Source organism: Micrasema longulum, unplaced genomic scaffold, assembly GCF_059751315.1.
Source record: "Micrasema longulum isolate JH-2025_06_02 unplaced genomic scaffold, ASM5975131v1 h1tg001157l, whole genome shotgun sequence".
Lineage (NCBI taxonomy): Eukaryota > Metazoa > Arthropoda > Insecta > Trichoptera > Brachycentridae > Micrasema > Micrasema longulum.
The window spans coordinates 188,163-214,702 of NW_028278344.1; the positions used below are offsets into that span (position 1 = coordinate 188,163).

A 26,540-nucleotide genomic window follows, 5' to 3' on the forward strand; every position below is an offset into this window, starting at 1 on the left:
ATGTTTTACGTTTCCTCTATAAAAAATCAACTGTCACTCTTAGTTGACCTTCACGATGCTAGGTAGTTCGAATATCGACGCTTGAATGAGTTCACTTTTGTTTTCAACCGGTCATTCACATCCCTATAAAAAAACATTATTCGATTCTTAGAAAAACATGTAAACACACGTGAATCATGGAATAATCAAAGTACAACATGAGATAGATACACCGAAAACTGAGACGAGACCAGAGGGTTTTATATGAGCAATTAAAGAAGAATGGAAGAATGACTAGACAGGTGCCACCGCTTTGTAGCAACAATTCACGGACAGTGTATACTTGTAATGCCGTATTAAATAGACTTCGCGAACTCGGCAATAGTTATTCCCACGTATCTTATATATTTAGTGTAGGGTATTGTTCCTATAAAACAAACCTTTTAAACTTTTTTAAAGATGGTTAATGGCAATTATATTTATTTATGCATTTCATAATATATACAGTTTTTTGTTCACTTTGCCCAGCTGTATGACACAGTACTTAAAATTTTCTTGATGTATTACTGTAGAATGTTTTATTATTTAAACTTTCTACTGAATATACTGTATAATTTTTAGGTTATTTTTTAAAATATAAATCTCGTATGATTTTTTGGTTTAATTTTTTTTTATAAATCTTGGGTATAAGTAGGTTTATGTTTTTTAAAAAAAATGTATTAAGCCAAATGTTAGTTTTATAATTGTTTTTAAAAGGCAGATTTGCCGTTTATGTTAATAGAATAAAAATAAAATCAAATAAAATTATGCGAAGCTTACCATTATGTTTGACTTCCACATAAATGTTTTACAGTAATTTTATTTACAGAAAAACAAATTATTATTATGTTTTATAAATCATTGCCACTGATTGTATTTTTCTCCAAATACAAATAAAAATATTATTTAAACGCGCCCAGCGCTAGCAGTGAGTCAGAAAAACCGATTATTTCAGCTTATTTTTTCATACGAATAAATAAAATATATTGTGAACATCTTAAACACAGTCGTGATGTTTTTCTCTTAGAGTAAACCCATAGATTACACAAACTATATTTGAAGATTCTCGATTTGGAAAACAGAATTTAGAACATTATTTCTTAATAGCTACATAATATATAATTATATATCACGAAGTTAATAATAATCGTCGTTTGAGATGATTTCATTGATAAGAGATGTTGTTGTATCACACAGATCCAACCAAACCCAAAAATTAGCAAATTATAGTATTTGTAGTCTATTCAAAAAGTATCTCGAATTTTGTGTTTTTTCAAAAATTATTTATTTATTCATGAATATCGATTTTGTCCCTTTCAAAGTAATCCCCACCAGATATTATACACTTGAGCCCACGTTCCCACAATCCTCGAAGCACTTCAAAGAATCATTTTTTGTGATTTTGTTCAGCTCCTCCTTCGATGCCGTCTTTATCTTCTCAATCGTAGCGTCGCGTCGTCCTTTCATGGACCTCTTCCGTTTCGGGAACAAGAAAAAATCACAGGGGGCCAGATCTGGGAAATACGGTGGCTCCGACATTATTAGTGTGTAGTTTTTGGCCGAAAATTCGCCCACAAGCAACGATGTGTGAGCAGGGGCGTTATTATGGTGCAAAAGCCAATTTTCGTATTCCACAAATATGGGCGTTTCTGGCGGATTGCTTCGTGCAAATTGCGCATAACTTGCAACAATATTTCTAATTGACCGTTCTACCCTGTGGCAAGAACTCGTGATGCACCACGCCCCTGCAATCGAAGAAAACTGCAAGCAAAACCTTCACATTCGACCGAACTTGGCGGACAGTTTCCTCTTCACTAAAGCAAGCGCCCAAGAATTTCCTGATTGGCCCACTGTAAAATATCCCTCCTGATCCCAACACTTATAAAATAGAAGCTTACTAAAAACAGAAAAATCCACTTTTATGAATTATAAACTTTGTACATAATAAGCAAGGTAAAAATAAAACATGCAACATGCAAAAAAAAAAAAAATAAGGTGCATTGAAATATTATTGAGAAGAGTAAAGTTATTGTATCTCATAAAAATACAAGCTTTTACGTTGCACCTATAAAAAAATACAACAAAAAAAGATAATGTTTTTTGATCGAATTTCGATCGGCACCAATCGCCCATAAGCAAGATCCCTTTAAACCACACCCGTTTTTATATGACTGTTTATTCTAGGACGTCCAGCGCGGCTCCTCCCTGCGAGGCCGAAGGTGGCCCTCCGTGCCCCCCGAGCAAGTACCGGAGCCCTACAGGAGAGTGTAACAACTTCAAACACAGATCTTGGGCCAATAGAGGAGACACTTTCCTGCGATTAGTGGATCCCGTTTATGCTGATGGTAAGCATTAAATGCATTAAGTATTCGTGTACACATTAGTATTTATTTATTACTAGCGGTCCGCCCGAATGTTAGTTTGCCTGCTATTAGCTGGTTGAACAAACGTTTTTTCGTAAATAGTGACATACGTTATTTATTTTGAGCTATTTATTTATTCGTTATAAGGGTTAGTTTGTCGTTTTATCTACTTATGTGATTGGCTAAGAGGCCTCGTCGCCGTCAAAATCGTGCAAAAGTCACTACTCTGGTGCCATAATCCATGGAGAAAATACGGGAATACGTGTTAATGAAGATAAGTCAGACCGCGTTTTACCCTTAGCATTCTAAAATTATGGCACTCAACTCATGCTCAACGCGAATTTAGTCATTTTTTAACCGCCAGTCGGGTTTTAACATGACCTTGACATTTCATTCGAAACCAAAAGAAAAGAAAAATGACTGTGTAGTGAAAGCGTGCAAAAACTGTCCAGATAAAAGGAAAAAGTATTTTTATTAATAAGAAGGTACCTAGTTACTTGTTTATGATTGAATTCCAAAACTAAAAAATATACATATTTAAATATTGAATTTATTTAGGTACCTAGATACTTTTTATGATTGAATTCCAAAACATAAAATAATTCATTTTTAAATATAATTTGTTTTGCAAATGTCAAACTCTGCGCTATTCACCAACAGTGGTGCATTTTGTGTAAGAATTCGTTTTTCAAAAATGTATCAAATGTTACTTGAAATTATTTAAACATAACTAAAAACCCATTAAAAATAAGTTAATATGTAAAAATTAAGAAATTGTAAGGAAAATAATAAATTCAGTATTTATTAAAAATAATGGATGTTTTTAATAACATTCTCCAAATTTTTTGGAATATGCATTTCACTCGAATGCAATCCTGGAAAATCGATGAAAACACATAAATGCTTCTAACTTTTTTTCTACTCAATATATTGAAGATGTTATTATTTGTAAACCGTACGTAAATTAGAAAATTTTGCAAAAAACCGCACGTAAATCTGTCATTTTTGAGTTTTTGCGAGACGCAATACGACGATTCATTTATATATATATATATAGATAAATATAGATAGATAAATAGATGGATCGATAGATAGATAGATAGATAGATAGATAGATAGATTTCACATATATATTTTTTTAAATAATTTTATTGAAAATAATGTTTCTTCATGGTGCCTTGTGCCGAGGATGACATTTTACATTAATTTGAAACACGTCCTTAATACAAATCAAATGAATTTTTTTTTCTAACACTTATCCTATAAAAACACACAAATAAAAACAACAAATAATGTCGTCCCGTATATCAAAAAATACCTGACCAGGGCGAAATGCGCCCAATGCCGAGACATCCCCTTAATAAATAATATATCATTTTTACTTCTACATCAATCCTATAAGTACTTTACTTTTCTGTAAAGCATAATCTAGATACACTGTAAGTTCTTTACTTACCTATACACTGTAAGGTGTGTTCGTTTTTTTCCAAATTATGAGAAAAACAGAACTTTAATCTGAACAACAGAAATTGATAAATTAATTTGAAATTAATAAATAAATCAAATAAATAAATGATAATGGCACCAACAATCCCCGAAATGAATGAGGAAGTTTGGTGTCTTTTTTATTTTTTTACTTGTTAAAAGACTATTAATAGAAGCCCAAAAAAAATGTTTACTTTTCGTATTATCAACTCTATGATTTTTAAAGTTTTGTATTTCTGAAACAATTTTGCGTTTTACGTCAGAGGTCGCTCCCTGTTAGTTCTTCCCATTGGTTCGTTTACAAAAAAACAACCGGATATCCTTCCCAACTCACGCATCATTGGTTGGTTCACATGAACCAGTGACGTCAATCAAAGTAGTGCGTTTATATTAAAATATTTTTTATTATTTTTTTCGTACATTTTCAAGAAACTTTGCTGTACAATTTAATGCTCTAATTTTTACCGCGCGCAGGAAAACATTTTTGTATCCAATTTCCCGTAGAGCTGAAGTTCTTCATTGCCTAAAAAATAGCGAATGAAGAACAAATCATTAATTATCTCGAAGTTCATTATCATTGATCATCTCGTATCACGATATTTTTGTCCTCCACTTTCGTACAAACTCCGTGACAGTTTAACTTCGTAAATTAATGACCTTTACGGAAGAGAAATCTATAAATGATCATACAAACAGACAAATGACTATTGAATATCATTATTCCGCCACAGGCTATTTAGTAAGCTATATTCTGCCGTACAATCTCTAAGCCGCCGCGGCCGTAACTCGAAAAATTCCACTTTCGAGAAAAACACAAAAAAAGATTTAAACAAGTAAATCGCAATGATATTGATAGAATTCTGTTGAAATAAATTAAAATAGGACACAAAATGCCGAACGATATAAAAGTGGAACGGCAGAATTGTTTATGTCTGTCAATAGTCCGACTTCTCCTGAATGAGTTTTTTGTGGTTTCCTCTTCTTAAAGCAAATGCGGAGAAGTTCCCTAACTTGGCCACAGCCGATTATCCACCCACCAGATCCTCACACCATAGTTGAAGTAATTAGAAGGAACTTACCTTTTGTAGTTAATTAATTTATTTCTTTATTTAACTTTTTGTATATAATGTTATTTGTACATTGGCGGGCTTATTACCAAATGGCAATTTCTTCCAACCAACCAATAAAATAAAAGTTTTATTTTTATAATTCAAGTTACAAAACATATTCAATCGAAAAAAAGATTAAAAGCTAAAGGTATATAAAAAAGAAATAAACGTATTTGTTTATAAATTACCTTAAATCAAAACTATTACTCAATGGGAAAAAGGAAAAAAGAGGAAAGAGGAAAAAGGAAAGGAGGAGAGATTAAGGAAGAGAAAGGAGATGTTTCTTCAGATGTGATTTAAACAGAGATTATGTAGCAACATCTTTGATGGTGAATGGGAGATGATTCCACAGTCGAGCCGCACGGACACTATATGAGTTAGAGAAGAAAGAGGAATTGTGGATGGATATTAAGAGAGTGCCTTGAGAATTAGAACGAAGAGGTAAACCATTAACTGATAAGCGTTGAAATTTTTCACGCAGGTATATAGGAGCGTTAGAACTATGAAGTACATTGAACAGAAGTGAGAGGGAGTGATAGTCTCTCCGCTGTCTAATTTTGAGCCATTTCAGTTGCCTGCGATAATCAGAAATGCGATCATATTTCCTAAGACCAAAAATGTACCTTACACATGTATTCTGAAGTCGTTTAAGTTTATCGAGTTGCTCACAGCTTAAATCAGTCATGGAAACATCAGCGTAATCTAGAATGGGTAGTAGTACAAGGTACATACTTGTACAAGGGTGCATTTAGTATTAATAGGTAAAAAAAATTGCAACCTTCTAAGTGAGTGTAGACTGAAAAATATTTTGCGGCTTAATTCATTAGTATGAGCTCGCCAGCAGAGATGTTCATCCATTTTTACTCCTAGTTTTTTTACGGATTTCCTGTATTGAATATTGGTACCATTGACATTAAGAGGATTTAGTGAAGATACGTCTAGCTTACTAAGCAATCTTTGACTTAATAAATAAAAACATCAAGTTTTTTTATATCATCATAAGGCTATTACAATGACGATTAATTTTGACAAGGCGAAAAGGGAAAAAAGTCATTTTTTAGAAACACTTATTTGAACCGCTGTCATGTCGATAATTTTGATAAATCCTCGCACGCTAGTATTTCACCAAGCTTCTAACAGATGTCTTAAGTGGATGATTTCGAAAATCGTTCAGAGTACTTGACCTCGACGCGCAAAGCGCGTACAATAACACGTGACTTCACGCGCTATTTTTGTATAGCCGGCGCGGCCCTCCGAGCACGTTAACACTAATGTTTCATAGTGTATAAACCCCAGCAAATTAATCATATGTCAGTCTACCCGGATGCTGAAAAAACAATTGAAAATTAACACGACTTTCGTTCAAAGAGGATTGGTCTACTTTTCGATTAAATTGTACAACCTACTTACATTGTCCATAAGGATGGTTAATAAGTACTCGCACCATAAAAATGCTGTCAAAAATGGATTACGGAGTGGATCAGTCTAAGCAGGTAATAATAATGTAGTGTTTATCATCTAGTTGGAGCATATGGTATCCACAAAAAGCCTCCGTGCATCTCTCAAATGGATAAACATCTCTGCTGGCGAGCTCATACTAGTGAATTGAGCCGCAAAATATTTTTCAGTCTACACTGAAAATACACCACAACACCCGAACCAATTAAGAAAAAAATCTTTCTTAAATATTTTTCTTTCAACTGGCGGGAATCGAACCCGCGACGCCAGTTTCACAGTTGGCCTACTTACCAACTGCGCCCCGGCGCCTGTCTTTCATTCATCCACGTCCTGTATTTTCGAATTTGCGCACTGGACATCCCATGGAAATTATTTTAAACAAAAAAATTACAAAAATTGTAAAAGATAAAATAAATAAATAAAAACGTAGGCCCTTTAGATGCCTCGACATCCATATTTTAATATACGTCAAACCTCAAACGTTAGAATTTTATTATACTTGCTATTTTAAATCGTGATCATGGGTTTATTTTTGCAATATTTATTTTAATCGATTTCAAATCTTAGTCACGAAAAGAAGACTTAATATCTGAGTAATCCCCAGTTATTTTGTCTTAAGTTATAATCACTTTATTGGGTCAAGATTTTTTTTGAAATGTGGATACTGTTTTTTTTATGAAAGTAAATTATTAGAGCAAGTGAATTAAAATGAATAAAAATGATTTCTTATTCATTTTTATTTATTTTAAAATAAGACACTCGTAAACATGTTCTTTTGTGTGCTCTTATAATAACAATTTTATTGTTCATTTACACATAGTTCTGAACTTTTTGTTTAAATGTTGTTTTTTGTAATATATTGAAATATGTAGCTGCATTTTCATAGAAATTACCTCAAATTAATTCTATTACTTAATGGGGAAAACTTATAAAGAGGAAAGGGAAAAAAAAAAAGGAGGAGAGATTAAGGAAAATAAAGGAGATGTTCCTTTAGACGTGATTTCAACAGAGATACTTGATATTATGTATATTTTTTGGGTGATACCGTGTATGTTGGATTTGATCCGACGTTTCGGCTACCATTGCAGGAGCCATCTTCAGGGAAAACTGTGTGTTATATAAAGAAATGTATGTGTTTATGTACTAGTAATTTGTACCGTGTCACAGTCAGCAGTAGGCACATTTCTAGTTTTGTAGGAAAGAATAATTATGTTTATGTACTAGTAATTTGTACCGTGTCGCAGTCGGCAGTAGGCACATTTCTATTTGTTTTTGTCATATGTAGTGCTGGGAACCATGTTGAATTTAATTTAAGCCCGTCGTCTTTGTTTATATTATTTGGATGTCTGTGTATTTCAATTGCCTCTTTTATTATTCGTGCACTATAATTACTAGGTTTATGTAGAATTTTTGGTTCAAAGGCGAAAAAATGTCCTGTGTCTATAAAGTGTTCCACTATTGCGGATTTGTCTGGGTGCCCAAGTTTACACGCTCTTTTGTGTTCGTCAATTCTCTTCTTTGCTGTGCGCTCTGTTTGTATATACACTTATCTTGTCTTGATAAAGTGTATATATATGTGCAATTGTGACGTCAAGATTCGTGACAATGTTCTATTTAAATTTGAAAGGTCACAAACAAAGTTCAAAATTAAACTGAATCGTAAAGTATTAGGGGCGTGGCCAATGCACTGTACCGTTTTCGAGGGAACTAAAAATTAAAAATGACTTTTTAGTTCAGAAACGTTTTCTACTCAGTATTTCATAAACCCATATTAATTTTAATTTGTAAAAAAAGTCGTGGTATTTCCCTATTTAGCTTGGCTGTTAAATTAATATATAAAAAAGTACATAATAGAACCAAAAAAAGATATAATTCTTTTTTTTTTATAAAATAATTACAAGAAAGTGGGACGACGCATTTTTACAAGTCACATTTAAAACTATAACCTTTGTAATAACAATGATGTCAATAATTTTTTTTTAATGAATGTTACTTTACAAAAAGAAATATATTTATGTGAATGCATAATTTTTATATTTTTAAGAAATGTAAAATTATCGGTAGAACATATTTTATTGTGATGGAAAATTTTGAGTAAAAAATGAATAAAACTGAATTAAAAGCTTTATGTTCTAATCCAGACGTTAAAAATACCTTGGAATTTACTTCCTATCTGAATCTTCAAATTACAAAAAGTTAACTGCCGTTTGTAATTAAAAAAAACTTGTCAGTAACTCGAGTAAAGAAAGCGTCTATTGCGGATTAACACATTTTTGCGAAATTGTTATCATGTTAGCCACATATTGATGGTAATTCGCAACAATTCGTTTTCATTGATTTTAGTCCAGTTGCATGGTTTTTATTTATTTATTTTACAGAAAAAAACAGTCGACAATGACATTATAATAACTACAAAAATCAGTTCATGCTTAACAGTATGAACTGATAAACGTTAAAAATTTTCACGGATATTTACTTTTTCATTTTATTTTTTAAAACATCCTCTTAATACCCATCCACAATTTCTCTTTCTTCTCTATCTCATAAAGTGTCCATGCAGCTTGCTGTGGAATCATCTCCCATCCACTATCAAAGATGTTAACTAAAGTATCTCTGAAGTATATATCTCAAGTATAAACTGAAGCCGTGTACAAACTAAGTTGCCAAGGATGTGATAAAGTGTATATATTAGTGTATATAATATGTTAATACAGGCCAAACGTGTCGCGTTTTGGTGGAGACATATTTTTTAACAATTTGATTTTAAAAGTTATGTATGTAAACATTTCTCCACAATATCCATATATTGATTTTAAAAATACAGTTAATTTTTTCAATCCCATTTCACATATTTTTGGTCATACGAAATTAATCAATAGTATAGTTTATCATGTAGACACCCTCAATACATTTTTAAACATTTAATTGGTGTATAATAATTATGGATTGAAAGTCTTCTTTCAGTGCTTTATCTAAAACAGTTAAGACACAATTTTGAACACATTTTACAAATAGACTATCGCTTTTTGAACGTCTTACATGTATTAACATATTACAACAGACATGAAGAACATTTTGCAGAAGGGAATATAGAAGTCCAGGCATCCACAGGGCTTATGACCTGTCATTGGCTGGTTTGTCACTATGGCGAATGTTACACGGTGTGTAAAGTGGCCACAATATCTATATTGATTTTGAAATTTACGATTAATTTTTCTAATCCCGTTTCACATGTTTTTTCATATGAAATAAATCAAGAGTATGGTATTTTTTGTAGACACCCTCGATACATTTTTACTATGGTGAATGTTACACGGTGTGTAAAGTGGCCACTCAAACCAGCCAATGACATGTCATAAGCCCCGTGGATGCCTCAACTTCTATATTCCCTTTTGTAAAATGCTCTTTATTTTATTTTTATTTATTTTACATAAACGGCATAAATTGCCTTTAACGTATATAGAACATAAATATGAAAAAAAATACATATATATAAACATAACAAAAAATTATAAAATTGCAAAACTATAACAATAGTAACAAGTAGATAAATACACATAAGCAACCAAAAATATTAACGAAATAAATACATAAATATGAAAAAAAAAAAAAGGAAAAACACTTTTTTATACCAAATATATCAGCCTTGTCCTCAAACTGATTGCCATATCTATGGAGCCTAGGGATAGGCGAGTGCATGTGATAGTTGGTCCTAGAACTTGCAGAACAAAAAGGAGATCTGTGGCGGGTATGTCGACCAGGTACACGGAAACACACCAACTCCAGCAAATCAGGACAGTCAATTAATGAATTGATCAGTTTAAAAAGTAATATTAGGTCAGTTAGGATTCTTTTATCAGAAAGTCTCAAAAGATTTGCCGAAGATAACAATTGATTATAATTAAATAAAGCAGCTGGAATATGAAGTTTAAGATTAATATATTTTAGAAATTTCTTCTGGACGCGCTCCAGTAAATCAGAATGTACCCGATAATGGGGCAACCAGCGACCAGACTGGAGAAATATATTCTAAACGACTTCTAACCAGGGAGCAGTAAAGTGACTTGATTGGTGTGATACTTTCAAATTTATTAGTAACCCTACAAACCCTCTTTATGTCTGTTGTAACATGTCAATATTAATAGCTTCCTAGGGGGTTGAATCCAGTCCTACAAAAATTTTGACAAACTCAAAACATTGTCTTACAAATATGTTCTTCATTACTTCGTTTCTGGCGAGATATTGTTTTCCAAAACGCTTTTTGTAGAAGTAAAACACGAAATCACTCCTTAAAGGTCAGGGGAAATTCCTTATTCAAATTTACTAACGATTTGGTATAAACAAATCAAATTATACGCTGATTGAGGAAATACTTTTTACTTTCAAGTTATAACACTCATTCATTTTACGCTTGAAGAAGGTTCATTTTAGCAAATTGACAATTCTAATGTCCAAATTGTCGACAAAACATCCGACGCATCAAATAGTACGGCGGCATTTCAGACCTGAAATAATTCTATTTTTAATGTATTTCTGAGATTATTTAACTATTAGTTCTTAGCATAAGGTTGGGCACTGCAGATTGAACAAACACCTCGCTGGTATGAACCTTTCCAAAACGTCTAGATGTAGGGTCTGAAGTGCAGATGAGGAAACACCATTACACATTCTATGTGAGTGTTATACTTTGCATCATAAAAAGAACCTCATCCTCGGGGGACCACCGGTTAAACCTGGGGATGTAAAAAAGCTTGCCCTCTACCTTATAGCCCGATACTTTACGGATCTGGACTTGGAAGGGGAAATTTATCAAAATGAAGACTGGGCGAGAATTGTTTACTGAGACCCGTCACAATAGATCTTGACAGGTCGCAGTGACGTCAGGATCTTAATAATAATAAGAATAACATGATTTTGTCCGCTTTTGGTTAAACAAAATGGTAAACGTCATTCGAAAGAAAACTTTCTGCTCTACAAGATATATATTTTTTTGCGTTACATATATATTCATGAGTTATGTAAACACCCAATAAACGAAGGCTGGGTCTTGAACTGATGATAAATCGACCAATTTAATGAATCATGACTGATAATTATTTTAATCATCATCATTCTCTTTCCGCACCTAGTGGTGCACAGGGCATGCATTGGTACACCAATCGCAGCGTATCTTGATCTTTTTATGTTACATGAAGGTAGGATGATCAGTCATACGCTTCAAGTATTAGTCCAGGGACTATTTTTATCACATTTTTTAAATATTTTTTTTGCACCACAACAGGCCAGAACGCCTAATTACAGTGGTAAATTACAACACAGAACACCCAGGCTTGAGAAAAAATAATCATTCAATATTTTACCTACATTAACTTCATTTTATTTAGAAAAACATACTGCCATTCATATTTGATATTAAAACAGTTTTTTTTAAATAGTATTTTTTTTATATGCATATTTTTTGTACCACGATAAGTTATAAGGGCCAATTAGTGATTAATTACAGTATAGAAAACCCAGGCTTGAGAAAAATCACGTTTTTGGTGTTACCGAGAATCGAATCCGGAACCATCTTTATGTGAGTCGGGTGTCTTAGCTACCACACTGCGGAGGCTGCCATAAACTAAGTAATGAATTTGAATGTGTCGAAAAATTCCAAAATGTAAATCATCATGGTGGCTACATATGAAGCCAGGTGCAGTCGCATCCAAAAAACAAAAATTCCCAAATTAACCACTCTTTGGGTGGTAGAACAGATTCAAAATAGCACCCCTGATCAGAAAAAAATAGACGTGTCTAAGGATTCTTATTCTTATTCTTAGCAATGCTACGTAAGCCCCTGACGTCACTGCGGCTTGTGAAGATCTATTGTGACGGTCCCCGTGAATAGTTTTCGCTCTCCAAGCCTAGGTCTATAAAGAGCCTGGCTACTGTGTGGAAGGCGAGAGTTTACATTTCTCTTAATCTCCCCCTCCATGCCCAGATCCGTAAAGTATCGGGAGCGAGCTCTTTCACATCCACAGGTTTAACCAGTGGTCCCCCGAGGGTGAGGCTCCTTTTATAATTTAAAGCATCACATTCACATAGAATGTGTAAAGGCGTTTCCTCATCTGCACTGCAGAACCTACATCTAGAAGTTTCGGAAAGGTTTATTCTAGAAAGGTGTTTGTTCAATCTGCAGTGCCCTGTAAGGGCTCTTGTGATAACCCTCACTTGATTATAAGGCTTATTAGGTCAAAAACAAAACTTTGCGAGTACCCTTCTATCAGTTCCTTCGCATTGTGCTTACCAGGTACTTTTTCCCAGAGCATTACACTTAGTTTCCTTACACGTATTTGGGGATACCAGTTTTTACAAAATAAACTCAAATTTTATTAATTTTGCTAGGCATAGTCAATAAATTCTAAATTTGTGAATGCGTATATTTGAATACCCAGTCTCACCAACTTTTGGATTCGACGCATTATAAAATTTTGCAGATTTTTCCGTTCGGATAATAAGCGCATTCGGGCTTTTGTTTGTTTTTTTAAAGACTTGAGGAAGGACACGCGTAACAAGGACGAATAACATCCGTAAGAGATGGTAACATTGATTTAATATTCAATAACTCGAGTTTACCACGCAGTAACTAAACAATCTATCACTGTCACTTTACTCGTTTGAAATGTTCAAATAGTTAAAGGAAAAAAGTGACCTCTACCTCAGATATTGTATTAACACAATTGCTCCAGTTCGACTTACTTTTGCCACTTTAACTTTTTGATAACCGATATTTCTAAAAACGTCTCTATTTTTTTCTGCTTATGTCGGTAGTCGACATTACACAGAAAATATAATATTGAACGTTAATAAATAATTTATTGTATCTGTCTCTTCGTTAGGACAGTAATATACTAATCCCCTGTACATCTTCACTATAACAGTAGTTGCACAAAAATATAAAACCAACGTGCTTAAAATTCACATACTTTTAGTGTTACACCTGAAATTATATTTTTATGAACTTATTGCTCAATGACAATTTCTTCAAACCAACCAATAAAATAAATGTTTTATTTATACAATTTGAGTAATAAAACGTATTCAATAATAAATAAAATAAAAAGATACATTTTTTTAAATATGTAGCTGTATTTTCATGTAAATTACCTTAGAGCGATACTATTACTTAATGGGAAAAGGAAATAAAAAGGAAAAGGGAAAGAGGAAAGAAGGATAGATTAGGGAAGAGAAAGGAGATGTTTCTTCAGACGTGATTTAAACAGAGATAATGCAGTAACATCTTTGATGGTGGATGGGAGATGATTCTACAGTCGAGCCGCACGGACACTGTATGAGTTAGAGAAGAAAGAGGAATTTTGGATGGGTATTAAGAGAGTGCCTTGAGAATTAGAACAAAGAGGTTAACCTTGAACTGATAAGCGTTTAAAACTTTCACGGGGGTATATTGGTGCTTTAGGACTATGAAGTACAATGAAAATTGTTGCATTAATGATCAGTACAAAATCAGTCAAATTAAATAAAATATTAAAATTTTTGCATTTTTTCTTGCATTTCTTGTGGATTTTTTCCTGAAATCACAAATGCCGTTAACCAATTTTTTTTAATTTTTTTTTAATTTTTGATAATTGAATTTGCAAATGCCTTTATTGGGGATAATTTAGAGAAGGGATTCAAAAATAATTAATAAAAAAAACGAATTTTGATTGCGTTGGAAGTATTTTAATAATTCAGAAAAAACTTATGAAAATTTCAATTACGTTAATATGTACATTTCTTTTTTCTACTCACTGATTCTCAATATCTCAAAATCATCTCAATCCCTCGCTGAATCATATAATATATTAGTCGATAATAGTGGCCTAATTGTTCTGACGTATTGGGATTGATCGTGCATTTCAACTTGACATTCTTTATTTAAATTTGAGATGAGAATCTACCTATATATTATGTATTCACAAATTAGTCACGAATCCACGAGTGTTTATTCAAAGCCTGAAATTAATTTATGAAGTTGGTGTGTGATGTGACGATCCCATTCATTGTTTTACATTAATTTATCACCTCCGCTAATAGTGTCATAAAACTTTAAAAGGTGTTTTGTTTATTTAATGTTGGTAAATATTAGTATTTAACCATTTACCGACTTTTCATATCTACCGGGTTTGAGACGTACCTGTCTCTTCACCGGGAAGTGTCCTACAGTGAGTGCACTACGCCAACATTCAAATAGTTAAATACACATTTACCTTTATTTATTTATTTTACAGAAACCAACAGTCGACAAGAACGATTGCAGAATATTTGTATCCGTTATATCTTTGATCTTCGCAAATTTGACCACATAACAGAGTATCGCACGCAACTACACTGGCTCAGTATTAGGCATAGAAGAAACATTCACATTCTATCACTTCTTCACAATATTTTAAATAATCCCACTTCGCCTGTTTATCTGAGAGAACTCATTCAACCTCTTTCGCAACACGGTCTATCTCTTCGTTCTAGTAATTAGAGAACCCTTTTAATACCCTGTCATCGCTCTAATTTTCTTGCCTCTTCTTTCACAGCAGTAGCCGCTCGATTGTCGAATAATCTACCCACTAATGTTAGAGACGCCCCTCTTTATTTACATTTAAGTCAAGATTAAAATGTCACTATCTAAATATTTCAATTGTTCGTTTATCCTTCTTCTTTCCTTCCCATCCCCTCTCCTCTCTTCATAGTATAGTGTTAATTTTTTTTAAATATCCTTTTATTTTGTTAATCTTTGTTTTTAATTTTTGTCTAAAATTGTAAGATTCAATATGTCCATGTATTTATAATTTTCTTAAACTGAACGGTTTGGGTAGGTAGGAAAAAACTACTTTAAGGCAATATGCCTGCCTTTATATGTATATATATATATATTGCATATATATATATAAAGTGTCAAATAAATAAATAAATGATATAATAACATAAAAATATATGGTTTAAGGACATACCAGCGAAGTTTCTAAATAAAAATTATACATATTAAATTGTAGTACAACAAAAGGGTGTGTTAATGTGTGTTTGTATGAGAGTAAATGTTTAGGTGTGCGTAAGTGTGAGCACCATTAAATAGCAAGTTGGATCGTATCGCAGCCAGGAAGAATAAGTCTTCATTTATTTTTAAATAAATTAAGGGGCGTGTTAAATTTATCAACAGATGAAATAAAAGCGTTGTAGTTTGAGCAAGAACGATAGAGGAAAGAGTGTTGTGCATAGTTAGTGCTACAGACCGGCATATGGAATAAATACTTGTCACGCGAAAGGGGGGACATTAAGATTAATTTTGGAGAGTAAGTCAAAAGAGTATGCTTTATTTTTTAATAACTTATGTAAATAGCACAATTCAGATATAGTGCGTCTATTTTCAAGGGTAAAAAATCCATTTTGTTTAGCAGATTGGCTGTAAGTGCAAAGCGTTTTATTATCAGGGGAATAATATTTTTTAAGGTTTTTTTAATTTGAATCACCTCCACGTTGTTTAATTTGAGTACTTTTTTATTATTTGAATGTGAAAATTTCATCATCATCATCATTCCATTTTCGCACCCAATAATTGTGCATAGGGCACTGCATCGGTACACCAATCGTTTTTGTTTTTCATAAAAGTAAGATGATCAGTCTTACGCTTAAGATACCAGTCCAGGAACTATAAAATATTTTTATTGTAAAAACATTTTATACCCTTTTAAATATTTCAAATCAATCATGACGGGAATCGAACCCGAGACCTTTTACATGGTACGCAAACGCACTGATCAGTACACCACGAGGGCGATAATTTTATTTGAATGTAAAAAATTCATTATTTATTTCATTTTAAATGTAAGTGTCCTGACGAAGAGACGCTCACGTCTGGAAACCAATATACATAAAAAGTCGGTAAGTGGTTAAATACTAAAATTTACTAGCATTTATTCATATGTTTGACCACAAAGTTGATGCTCTGAGCGTAAATAATATTTTATTTATTTGTTTTACAACATTTTGTGTTAAATTTTATCCTTAACAATATATAACTTATCTTCTTTTTTTGTTTTGTATACCATTTTGTGAAAAGAACCGAAATTATATTGTTATGGTATTTGTTACAATCAATATAGTGTAAAGTTTCCGCAAACCTAGTTGTGTAAAATTTCCATTGAAAATAAACGTAAAAATGCAATTTTTCAATAAAATATTATAAAAGCGCCATCTATGAATAATAATAAAAAATATTATTATTATTATTACTTTTAACGAGCAGCTTAAAGCTGATATGCTTAAATCTATTTAAACGAAAGTTAGCTGTTGGCGCACTTTAAATTTTTCTAAACAAATCTGGTCCATTTTTGAACCTATTGAGACCACACATTGAGATCAGCTCTTGTTGCAGCTTATTCCAACCATCAACAACCCTATTGGTCAGAAAATGCTTACGTGGATTGAGATCGAATCTCTATTTCTCCAGCCTGAGACTGTGGCCTCGAAGACAAGCATCCTTTACGCAGTTTCCCTCTGCGCTACACTATTTATTCAATATGTAATAAATACACTACAACCCTCAACATAATTCTCTTCTGTCAACCTCCAACTGAGTAGGAGCTCCCATGCATCCACATGCATTCAAACCTACATATATATTTTTTTGATATTGTAATTTCGAATTTGTAATGAACAAATTACTGTAAAATCGCATTAAAATATTCTTTCTAAACAGCTAAAATGCACCCAACCTAATAAAAATATTACATCCAGCCAATTCATTGGAAAATTGTTTCCAGGGGTTGCCTAGTAGGTGATTTGGTTCAGCCGGATGAATCTCACCCACGTGATAAAGGTTTCAGCTCTTTCACTTCACAAAAGTCAACAGATGGAAGAGTTGAGGAAATGTGGATGTTCAAACATGGGCAGAATGGTGAATGTTACACAGTGTGTAAAGTGGCCACTTAAACCAGCCAATGACAGGTCATAAGCCCTGTAAATGCCTAGACTTCCAAATTTCTTCACGAAAACTCTTTCCCTCTCTGTTGAAATAAATTTAAATATGAACAACTCCCTAGGGAGGAAATCCAGCCAGTCTGCAAGCATTTGGACATAATCAAACATTGTTGAATTACTACCTGGTAAAAGAAGAAGTATAAAAATTGGAAAATTGTTTCCAGGCGTTGCCTAGTAGGTGATTTGGTTCAGCCGGATGAATCTCACCCACGTGATAAAGGTTTCAGCTCTTTCACTTCACAAAAGTCAACAGATGGAAGAGTTGAGGAAATGTGGATGTTCAAACATGGGCAGAATTGTGAATGTTACACAGTGTGTAAAGTGGCCACTTAAACCAGCCAATGACAGGTCATAAGCCTTGTAAATGCCTAGACTTCCAAATTTCTTCACGAAAACTCTTTCCCTCTCTGTTGAAATAAATTTAAATATGAACAACTCCCTAGGGAGGAAATCCAGCCAGTCTGCAAGCATTTGGACATAATCAAACATTGTTAAATTACTACCTGGTAAAAGAAGAAGTATAAAAATTGGAAAATTGTTTCCAGGCGTTGCCTAGTAGGTGATTTGGTTCAGCCGGATGAATCTCACCCACGTGATAAAGGTTTCAGCTCTTTGACTTCACAAAAGTCAACAGATGGAAGAGTTGAGGAAATGTGGATGTTCAAACATGGGCAGAATGGTGAATGTTACACAGTGTGTAAAGTGGCCACTTAAACCAGCCAATGACAGGTCATAAGCCCTGTAAATGCCTAGACTTCCAAATTTCTTCACGAAAACTCTTTCCCTCTCTGTTGAAATAAATTTAAATATGAACAACTCCCTAGGGAGGAAATCCAGCCAGTCTGCAAGCATTTGGACATAATCAAACATTGTTGAATTACTACCTGGTAAAAGAAGAAGTATAAAAATTGGAAAATTGTTTCCAGGCGTTGCCTAGTAGGTGATTTGGTTCAGCCGGATGAATCTCACCCACGTGATAAAGGTTTCAGCTCTTTCACTTCACAAAAGTCAACAGATGGAAGAGTTGAGGAAATGTGGATGTTCAAACATGGGCAGAATTGTGAATGTTACACAGTGTGTAAAGTGGCCACTTAAACCAGCCAATGACAGGTCATAAGCCCTGTAAATGCCTAGACTTCCAAATTTCTTCACGAAAACTCTTTCCCTCTCTGTTGAAATAAATTTAAAAAAATATGTGTTTGACTCCGCAAAACCAGAAAAAAAGTCTTTGAAAATATATACCTAGTTGTTTAATATTCAAACATGTTTAAACGCGTTGATGTTTTAATTTATCCAAATTATTATACGCCTATCTAAATAAATTTCACTTGCTAATTTGAACATGTCATCTCAATACAGTTTCAATGTAAAGGTCAATTGTGTTGCTATAAAATATAGCCTGACTTTTGTGATTTAAGTTCTAGAGCTTTCTATTTTATTTTCTATATACACACTACCATTTGTCTAGTCTTTGTACAGCGCTTGAGCCATCACTCAAGTTTTCTTGAGGAGTGAAACATTTTTCTAATTTGTTGACACTCGGTGTAATGAAGCCCACTTTTAACACTTTCTTATTCATTTGAATGTAAATTATATTCAATTTTTTCCGTATTAATGACGATTTTAAATGCTGTCATCGCTTGCTTGTAGCGATGGAAAAAATGCAGTCTTGTCATTTCGAAAATAAAATACTTAAATTATTTATTTATTTACTATCTATTTACGCACAAAGGGCTTTAACATTACAGGTATAAAATTAAAATAAAGTGTTTTATGCATTAACATATTAATACATTCACATGCCTTATAAGAGTAAAATATTTTTAAAAGTAGTCACACAAAAAAGAACACATAGTTAATAATAATAATAATATTTTATTAGGCATTTCAAGAAAAAAAAACACATTTACATATAAAAAATAATATTAAAACAATTTGCACATTGAAAAAATATTTATCGTTTAATCCCTATTAGCCAAATGTTAATAATAAAAAAATATATTTATTATTTTAAAAAACCCAACGCAACGCCTGAATACATTTCCTCTAACTTCACAAAGATCAACAGATTGAAGGAATATAGATGTTCAAATGTAGGCCAAATGGTAAATGTTACACAGTGCGAAAAGTGGCCACTTAAACCAGACAGTGACAGGTCATAAGCTCTTTAAATGTCCGGAACTTTATGTTTCCATCTACAAAATGTTCTTCATCTCAGTTGTAAAATATTAAATTATGGATGTTTTTTTCAATAGTCCTACACTTAAGTATGAAGATGTATAATAAAATGTTAAATCAATTACTGTAGGAATCTTAATAGCGATATTTAAAAAGCGGCCGTGACATTTGAAATAAAAAATAATTTAAATTGTCTCGTCTTTGATAAAACTTTATAAATTCAAATTAATGGTAACTAGAATCAAATTATTAACAATAATTAAATACATTTCCAAACAAATAGATTTTTTGCAAATCATTTTTGCATTTAAATCAATTAGATAATAATTTTTAGATTTTATCATAAATAAAATAATCACCTCAAAATAAACACAAACTTTCACATAACAATAAAAATATATAAAAACACGCCGTATATTATTATCAATAATAAAAATAATAAAAGATCCTTATTAACCATAATAAATACAATTTGATAAATACAAAAAATAAAACAAAGGCATACACAGTTAAATGGCGGACTCATGTCGCTAGCAATTTCTTACAGTCTGACCAAAAACAAATAATAATAATAATAAAAAATAATTAAAAAATAATAATAATAAAGAGCCCTTAGGGGCACTGCATATTGAACAAACACCTTGCTAGAATGAACCTTTTAGAAACTTCTAGATGTAGGTTCTGCAGTGCAGATGAGGAAACATCAATACTATGCTTTACTTCATAAAAGGATCCTCATCCTCGGGGACCACTGGTTGAACCTGAGGATGTTAAAGAGTTCGCTCCCTGCCTAAAAGTCAGATACTTCATAGACCTTGGCTTGGAGGGCTAAAACTATTATAGCTAACTAAAATAGATCTTCACAGGTCGCTGTGAAGTCAGGAGCCTGCATAGCACTGACCCCCACCTCTAGGAATAATAATAATAAGAGTATTATAAAAAAATAAAAAACAGCTTTGTTTTTCAAAATGTTATTAATTATAATTAATTTCATTAAAGTGTGTCATATTTATACTTAACGTTCTTCGGTAATATTTTTTTTCAGAAAAAAAAACCTACACTTTTTAAAAATTTTCTTTAATAACTTGGTAATACTTTTGTAATTAAATAGTGTTTTTAAAAAAAGCAACAAGTAAAAACCAACCTCTTTCAACCCAATTTATTATATCCTTTAAATAACTCTTTTAAGAATGGGAGGAAAAATGAATGATATTGACTGTTAGCTGTTTTTTGTATGCTGATGATGCCGTGCTTCTTGTTAGCAGCAAAAAGACCTGCAATTCTTGGCACCAGAAGTCTACGATGTATGCAAGAAAAGCGAATTGCTAATGAAAGTTGATAAATCGAAAGTAATGGTTTTTGAAAGGGATGAAAGTATAACTAAATGTGAGATCAGTGTGAACGGAGATATTCTGAATCAGATGGAAGAATTTGTGTATCTGAGAAGTATGTTTACAAGGGATAAAAAGACTAAGAAAGATATTGAAAGGAGCACTTAAATCTACCTAGGCAAACAAATGTTTGTCGCACGAGGCAAATCTAGCAGTTCTAGTGCCAACCCAAATTTATGGGAGTGAAGTATGGAATTGGAAATATAATAATAAAAGCTGGTTGAATGAAATGTGACCTCTCAGGCAAATGTGTTGTAAAACGATGTATGATAGGTGCACAAAAGTCGAGATCCGTACACTAAGTAAGGCAGAGACATGCATTATCGACAGAGTCAATAAGGGGTGCTGCCTTGGTTTGGACATGTAGAGCAAATGGACAGCGAAAGAACGCCTAAAAGGATCTACGATGCGAATGTTGATGGATGCAGAAGACCAACTAAGACATGACACAATCAAGTCCATCAAAAATTTGAACGTGGACATGTCAGTAGTACTAATAATCGGCGCGCGTGCATGAGAACATGTTTGAATGTAGAGGAAGCGAGGTACGCGAGTGATATGGCGTTATATCCTTGGTGTGATGGTTTGTTCGTTTGTTTTTTATTTGCAAAAATAACCACTGCATAAATTTACTTATTTTATTTATTTTATTTTATTTTATTTTATTTGGGAAATCAACAGTTCTACATACATATTTTTAGTAAACAAACAGATATAGTGTATAAACTCAGAACTAATAACAGATTTCCACATAGTATACAAAGTTAGTAAAGAAAATATATTACATATCAAATAAATACATACAATTTATACATATAAAAATGTTATTTTCATGTACTCAATAATCAAAGATTTTTTAAATATTTATTTTAAGAACATTAAGTTACTGTAAATTGGGCGGGATAAGGACAAAAATGCTTGAAGAGAGGATAAGGAGGGGAGGGGAGATGTACATATTTATTATTATAATGTCTACTAAGTTACATAATACATTTTTAGTGTAAATTTTAAATCTGACAGAGTGATGTTTGTGTAATCTATATTTTTTAATTTTGTATTGTACATTGAAAAAGTCCTACGAAAAAAAGCATTTTTAACATACGACGTTTTACTTATTGGTACATGAAACAGGTGGTACCATCTACAAATCCTGGCTGGCACGTGTATTGTTATTAAACCAAGCAGCTCTGTACAGTCAACCATTCCTGTCATAATTTTGTAAAGCAGTAGTTGGTCCGCACACACTCTGCGGTATTGTCGAGAAATTCCAACATTATTTATCAACAATACTAGTGTGCTGGTGGTTGTAGCCAATTCAATAAATATGGCGGCGATCTTTACTAAATAAAAGATCTTGATACTAGTGGACTGTATACAATTTATTTTAAAGCACAGTGCGCTCCGTGACGACCGAAAACTTCGAGAAAAAACGAAATAGAGCGAGATTATAGCGCTTGTGCTATCTTTGTAAACTATGCTACTCGTATTAGTACCCACCAGAGTAACAATACTCTGTAAGATTTATCAGTAAGATTTAAATTAAGAACTATTAAACAAAAAACTTAACAAGTAGTTTGATCAAATGTTTGTAGTCAAGGACTTGAAATAGTGATGTGGCGTTCTTTCCTCTCTGCCTACGGTGTGATGGTTTGTTTGTTGTACAAAATTTTCAATTTTAGGGCAATTAGTTGTAGCTGACTTAATGATAGCATATTGTATTATGAAAGTTCGTGAGTCAATTACACAACCATAGTTCTGTAACGTATTAATTGATCCGTACGTGACTGACAATTCCTTTAAGAAACATAGATCAAAAATAGTTTCGCAAAAGTATTTACCATTGTAAAATGTAAGTGTGTCAAGATGTAATAATATCTAATTGGTGAACTTACTCGTAAATAGTTCACTCATGTTGCACGATAAATCTAAGAGTATTCTCAACAAAGGCGCCAAAGGTGAAATCTTCATTTTATAAGTTGACATGCAGATTTGCAATTCCGCGGGTAGAGTTAGCTAGTTCGTAATATGTCGAGTTGCTTTGTGAATGTTCGATTACCTCTGTCACCTTCGGACCTTAACCTGTTTCCACCTAAATTAATGGGAAAAAAAATAAATTAACAGGTGTATTGATAATAGGGACCGTCGATATATACCTTGTATTTATTATTGCACGGTTATTCTAATTCATTTTTCTATAATTCGCCTAAATTTATTTTATAAAACTGAATGTGTTTATTTTTTTATTTATTTATTCATTTTATTCACAATATACTTATGTTACATTTATTGAGACGTAAATTCCAACTCCATGAAACCAAAGCCCTGTGTTGAGTTTGTTTGTTTGTCCGTCACATCTCGGAAACGGCGAGTAGTAGCGGCCTGAAATTTGGACACGTGATTTTAGATGCGATTTCAAGGTTAACGTTGCTATTTTCGAGTAAAATTTGAATCGACCTCTACTCGGTAAAGACTCAAACTTTATATGGATGCCTAGTACAACTATTATTATCAACAGTAAACATACTTTGATTCATAAATTTATCTTCTAATTGAGAAAAAATAGTATCTGGAGTAACATAGTGATGTTGATATAAGGAAAGTTTTTAAGCAACATAATACAAGTGCCAGAACAATAAATGCCAAAAATCAATGTAAATCACGGGAAAATATTCGAAATCAATTACCTGTGAAAACTGACTCCTTCAACATCTTTGACGCTCCTAATGCTGCAACCAAACATACTGCAATCCACCATAGTCGATTTTTATTTTTTATAACGTAAATATCCAAGTTATTTACAAACAAAGCCAAGCACAGCGACAAAAGCATCCGATAGAACTGTTATGGGTATATTGTCAAACAAAACAAAATGGCCGCCAAACATCGCTTGCGATCTATGAAACATAGTGACAGGGCTTCTCTGTAGGTTGGCGCATTATTACTCTGACCTTTAGTCATTCTGAGTCAAATTGTGTTTGTTGCTGAATATAATACAAAATTATTATTGTCAATATTTAAAGCATTGATATTGTGGTCAAACATTTTACGAAATGTTATTAAATAGTTTCGAGACGTGCCCGTCTCTAAGTCCATATTACCGGAAACCAATTAAAAACAACCTTTCAATATAGCCCATTATACGATGTTTCATTGTAATGGTCCCCCTTTTCCCAAATTTTGTTTGTACAACTATCTAAATAAATACATTACATTTCATACCTATTAAATTAACGCCCTTTACTTCATCCCCTTTCTCTATTTTTCTACGTTTTCATTTTACAACATCAAGCATTTTCATAATTTAATCAGTGTATGTAAGGGCTGCCTACTAAAACCATGGCATGTTTGTATTATATTTTTTGCAACAACCATGGTGAAGGCGTATAGTGGGTTTTGCATGTAGGTTTAATTGATATCCTGATGAAAATACTCATACGTTTTGAAGCCAGTAGACATAGAAAAGTTGGTGAGTGGTTATGTACAAATATTTAATAACATTTTGCAAAAAATTTACATGTTTTGTGTCTACTGTGTTGGGAACTTGTGAGCTATTTGCCTGTCTTCCCAATCATGCAGAAAAAAAAAATAATGTTACCCCAGCGAGCTAACAAATAGTTTGCTCACCTGCCCGAAACTATGTGAGATTTGATTTTTGACATTTAAGCCAAAAATTTAAGCCAGAAGCGTAAAAACGTACATGTACCTGGAGGATAGAAACTGCGTACTTCTACTAAGAAATTGCACGATAGTCGTAGTATGTCATCATCACGATCATCATTCCCCTTTTCGTACCCGGTGGGACATAGGGCATTGCATTCGTAATCCAAATACAGCGTTGTTCGGTCAAATATTGGATGAAAGTAAGGCTATCAGTCTTACGTCACAAGTGCCAGTCCAGTAACAAAAAAATATTTCATTAAAAAAATCTTCGAAATCAATTTTTGACGTCCACCCTGCAGCAATTGAACCCTGAACCTCAAGAATGGCAGACGGACAAATTAACCACTACAAGGCGAGGCGGACTTATCTTCACTCGATATCGTTGTTCAGGATTTTTACCCAAAAGCAGCCATCTTTGGAAGGGCTACCGCTATGCTGAACAACATCGCTCTGGATATTGATCTGTTCCATGTATCCGAAGGGGTTTTCGGAGCAGCATTCTCCTGCTACTTTGACATGAGTCTCTTTCATGTCTTTTTTTATTTTTTATAATTTTAAATTAATGTTTGTAATGTATATGATATTTTTTAATTAATAAATTGAATTGAATTGAATCGTGTCGAAAGCACTCTTCCGAGGTTCTGGTTCAATTTTACACACAAAACTGTATTCTTCAACAGCATTAATATGGTAGAAGTAATTCAAACTTGTCGGCCTCGTGGTGTAGTGATTACCGCGTTTGCCTACTATGCAAGAGGTCTCGGGTTCGATTCTCGACATGGTTGATAAAATATTCATTTTAGAAGTTATTTTTGCACTAGAATATTTCAAAAACCCTGGACTGGTACTTGAAGCGTAAGACTAATCATTTTACCATCATGCAACAAAAATGATCAAGATACACTGCGATTGGTGTACCAATGTACTGCCCTATGTACTATTAAGTGTGGAAAGGGAATGATAATGAATTCAAACTAATCTTACGGAAAATAATGTTTTTTGCTTAATATTCTATTTAATTTCACATTTTACGCTTTCATTTATTTTTAACTCAAAGCTTATCCTTTCAAGTGGACACTGCGTGAGATAGGGTTAAGTTACAGTGTTGACCTCATTTAGTAATATTTAAATCAAGTAATCCAGTATCAACATGCAGGCGTGATATGGAAAATCTGATCCGTAGTAAACTATTAACACACTTTCCAATTTTAATATATATTCGTGGAAAATCGCACGTAATTATTGCGTTCTGTGTTGACTAACTATGAAAGTATTACTAAAAGCATAAAGATACAAGTATTATTTAAACTTAAGTGTTATAAAATGGATCTATCGAGACCCAATGGTGGCGATTTCACTAAGGCGCGCTTCTCCAAAGCCAAGAAGAAAATTGTTGCTTCGTATTTTGGAGTGGTGTGTTGGAAAACTTTCTGGCGCGTACCACTTTTACGTATTTTAAAAGGTTTTTAAAATTATGTACAAGGCTTTATTAACCGCAAAAGGTATATTCCTTCTAATTACTCTGACTAAAGGGTGAGGATCTGGTGGGATAATCGGCTGTGGCCTTTGTAAGGAACTTCTCCGCATTTTTTTTAAGAAGAGGAAACCACATAAAACTCATTCAGAAGAAGCCGGACTATTGACTGACATCAACTGACCTTCCGTTCCACTTCGAGAGCGTTCGGCATTTTGTGTCCTGTTTTTATTTATTTCAACAATTACCTTTACTTTTTTTGCTGTGTATGATATTACCTCATGCGATAAGTCCTTGTGACTTATTACTGTTTCAATATCTTTTAGGTCCTCATCCAGGCTTCTAAATCGTGCCTCTAGCTGTATTCGCTCTAAGCTAAAAATGGGACAATGCA

The 26,540-nt window shown here is 33.0% G+C and overlaps 1 protein-coding gene across 1 annotated transcript in view; it reads left to right on the top strand.

The window, feature by feature from the left end:
* Positions 1-26,540, top strand: part of LOC148276730 (uncharacterized) — a 140,285-nt gene that overhangs the window by 52,261 nt on the left and 61,484 nt on the right. The window contains exon 3 of the mRNA XM_088233850.1: positions 2,203-2,363. Within this exon, the coding sequence (XP_088089976.1) occupies positions 2,203-2,363 (161 nt within the window). The remainder of the gene's footprint in view (positions 1-2,202; positions 2,364-26,540) is intronic.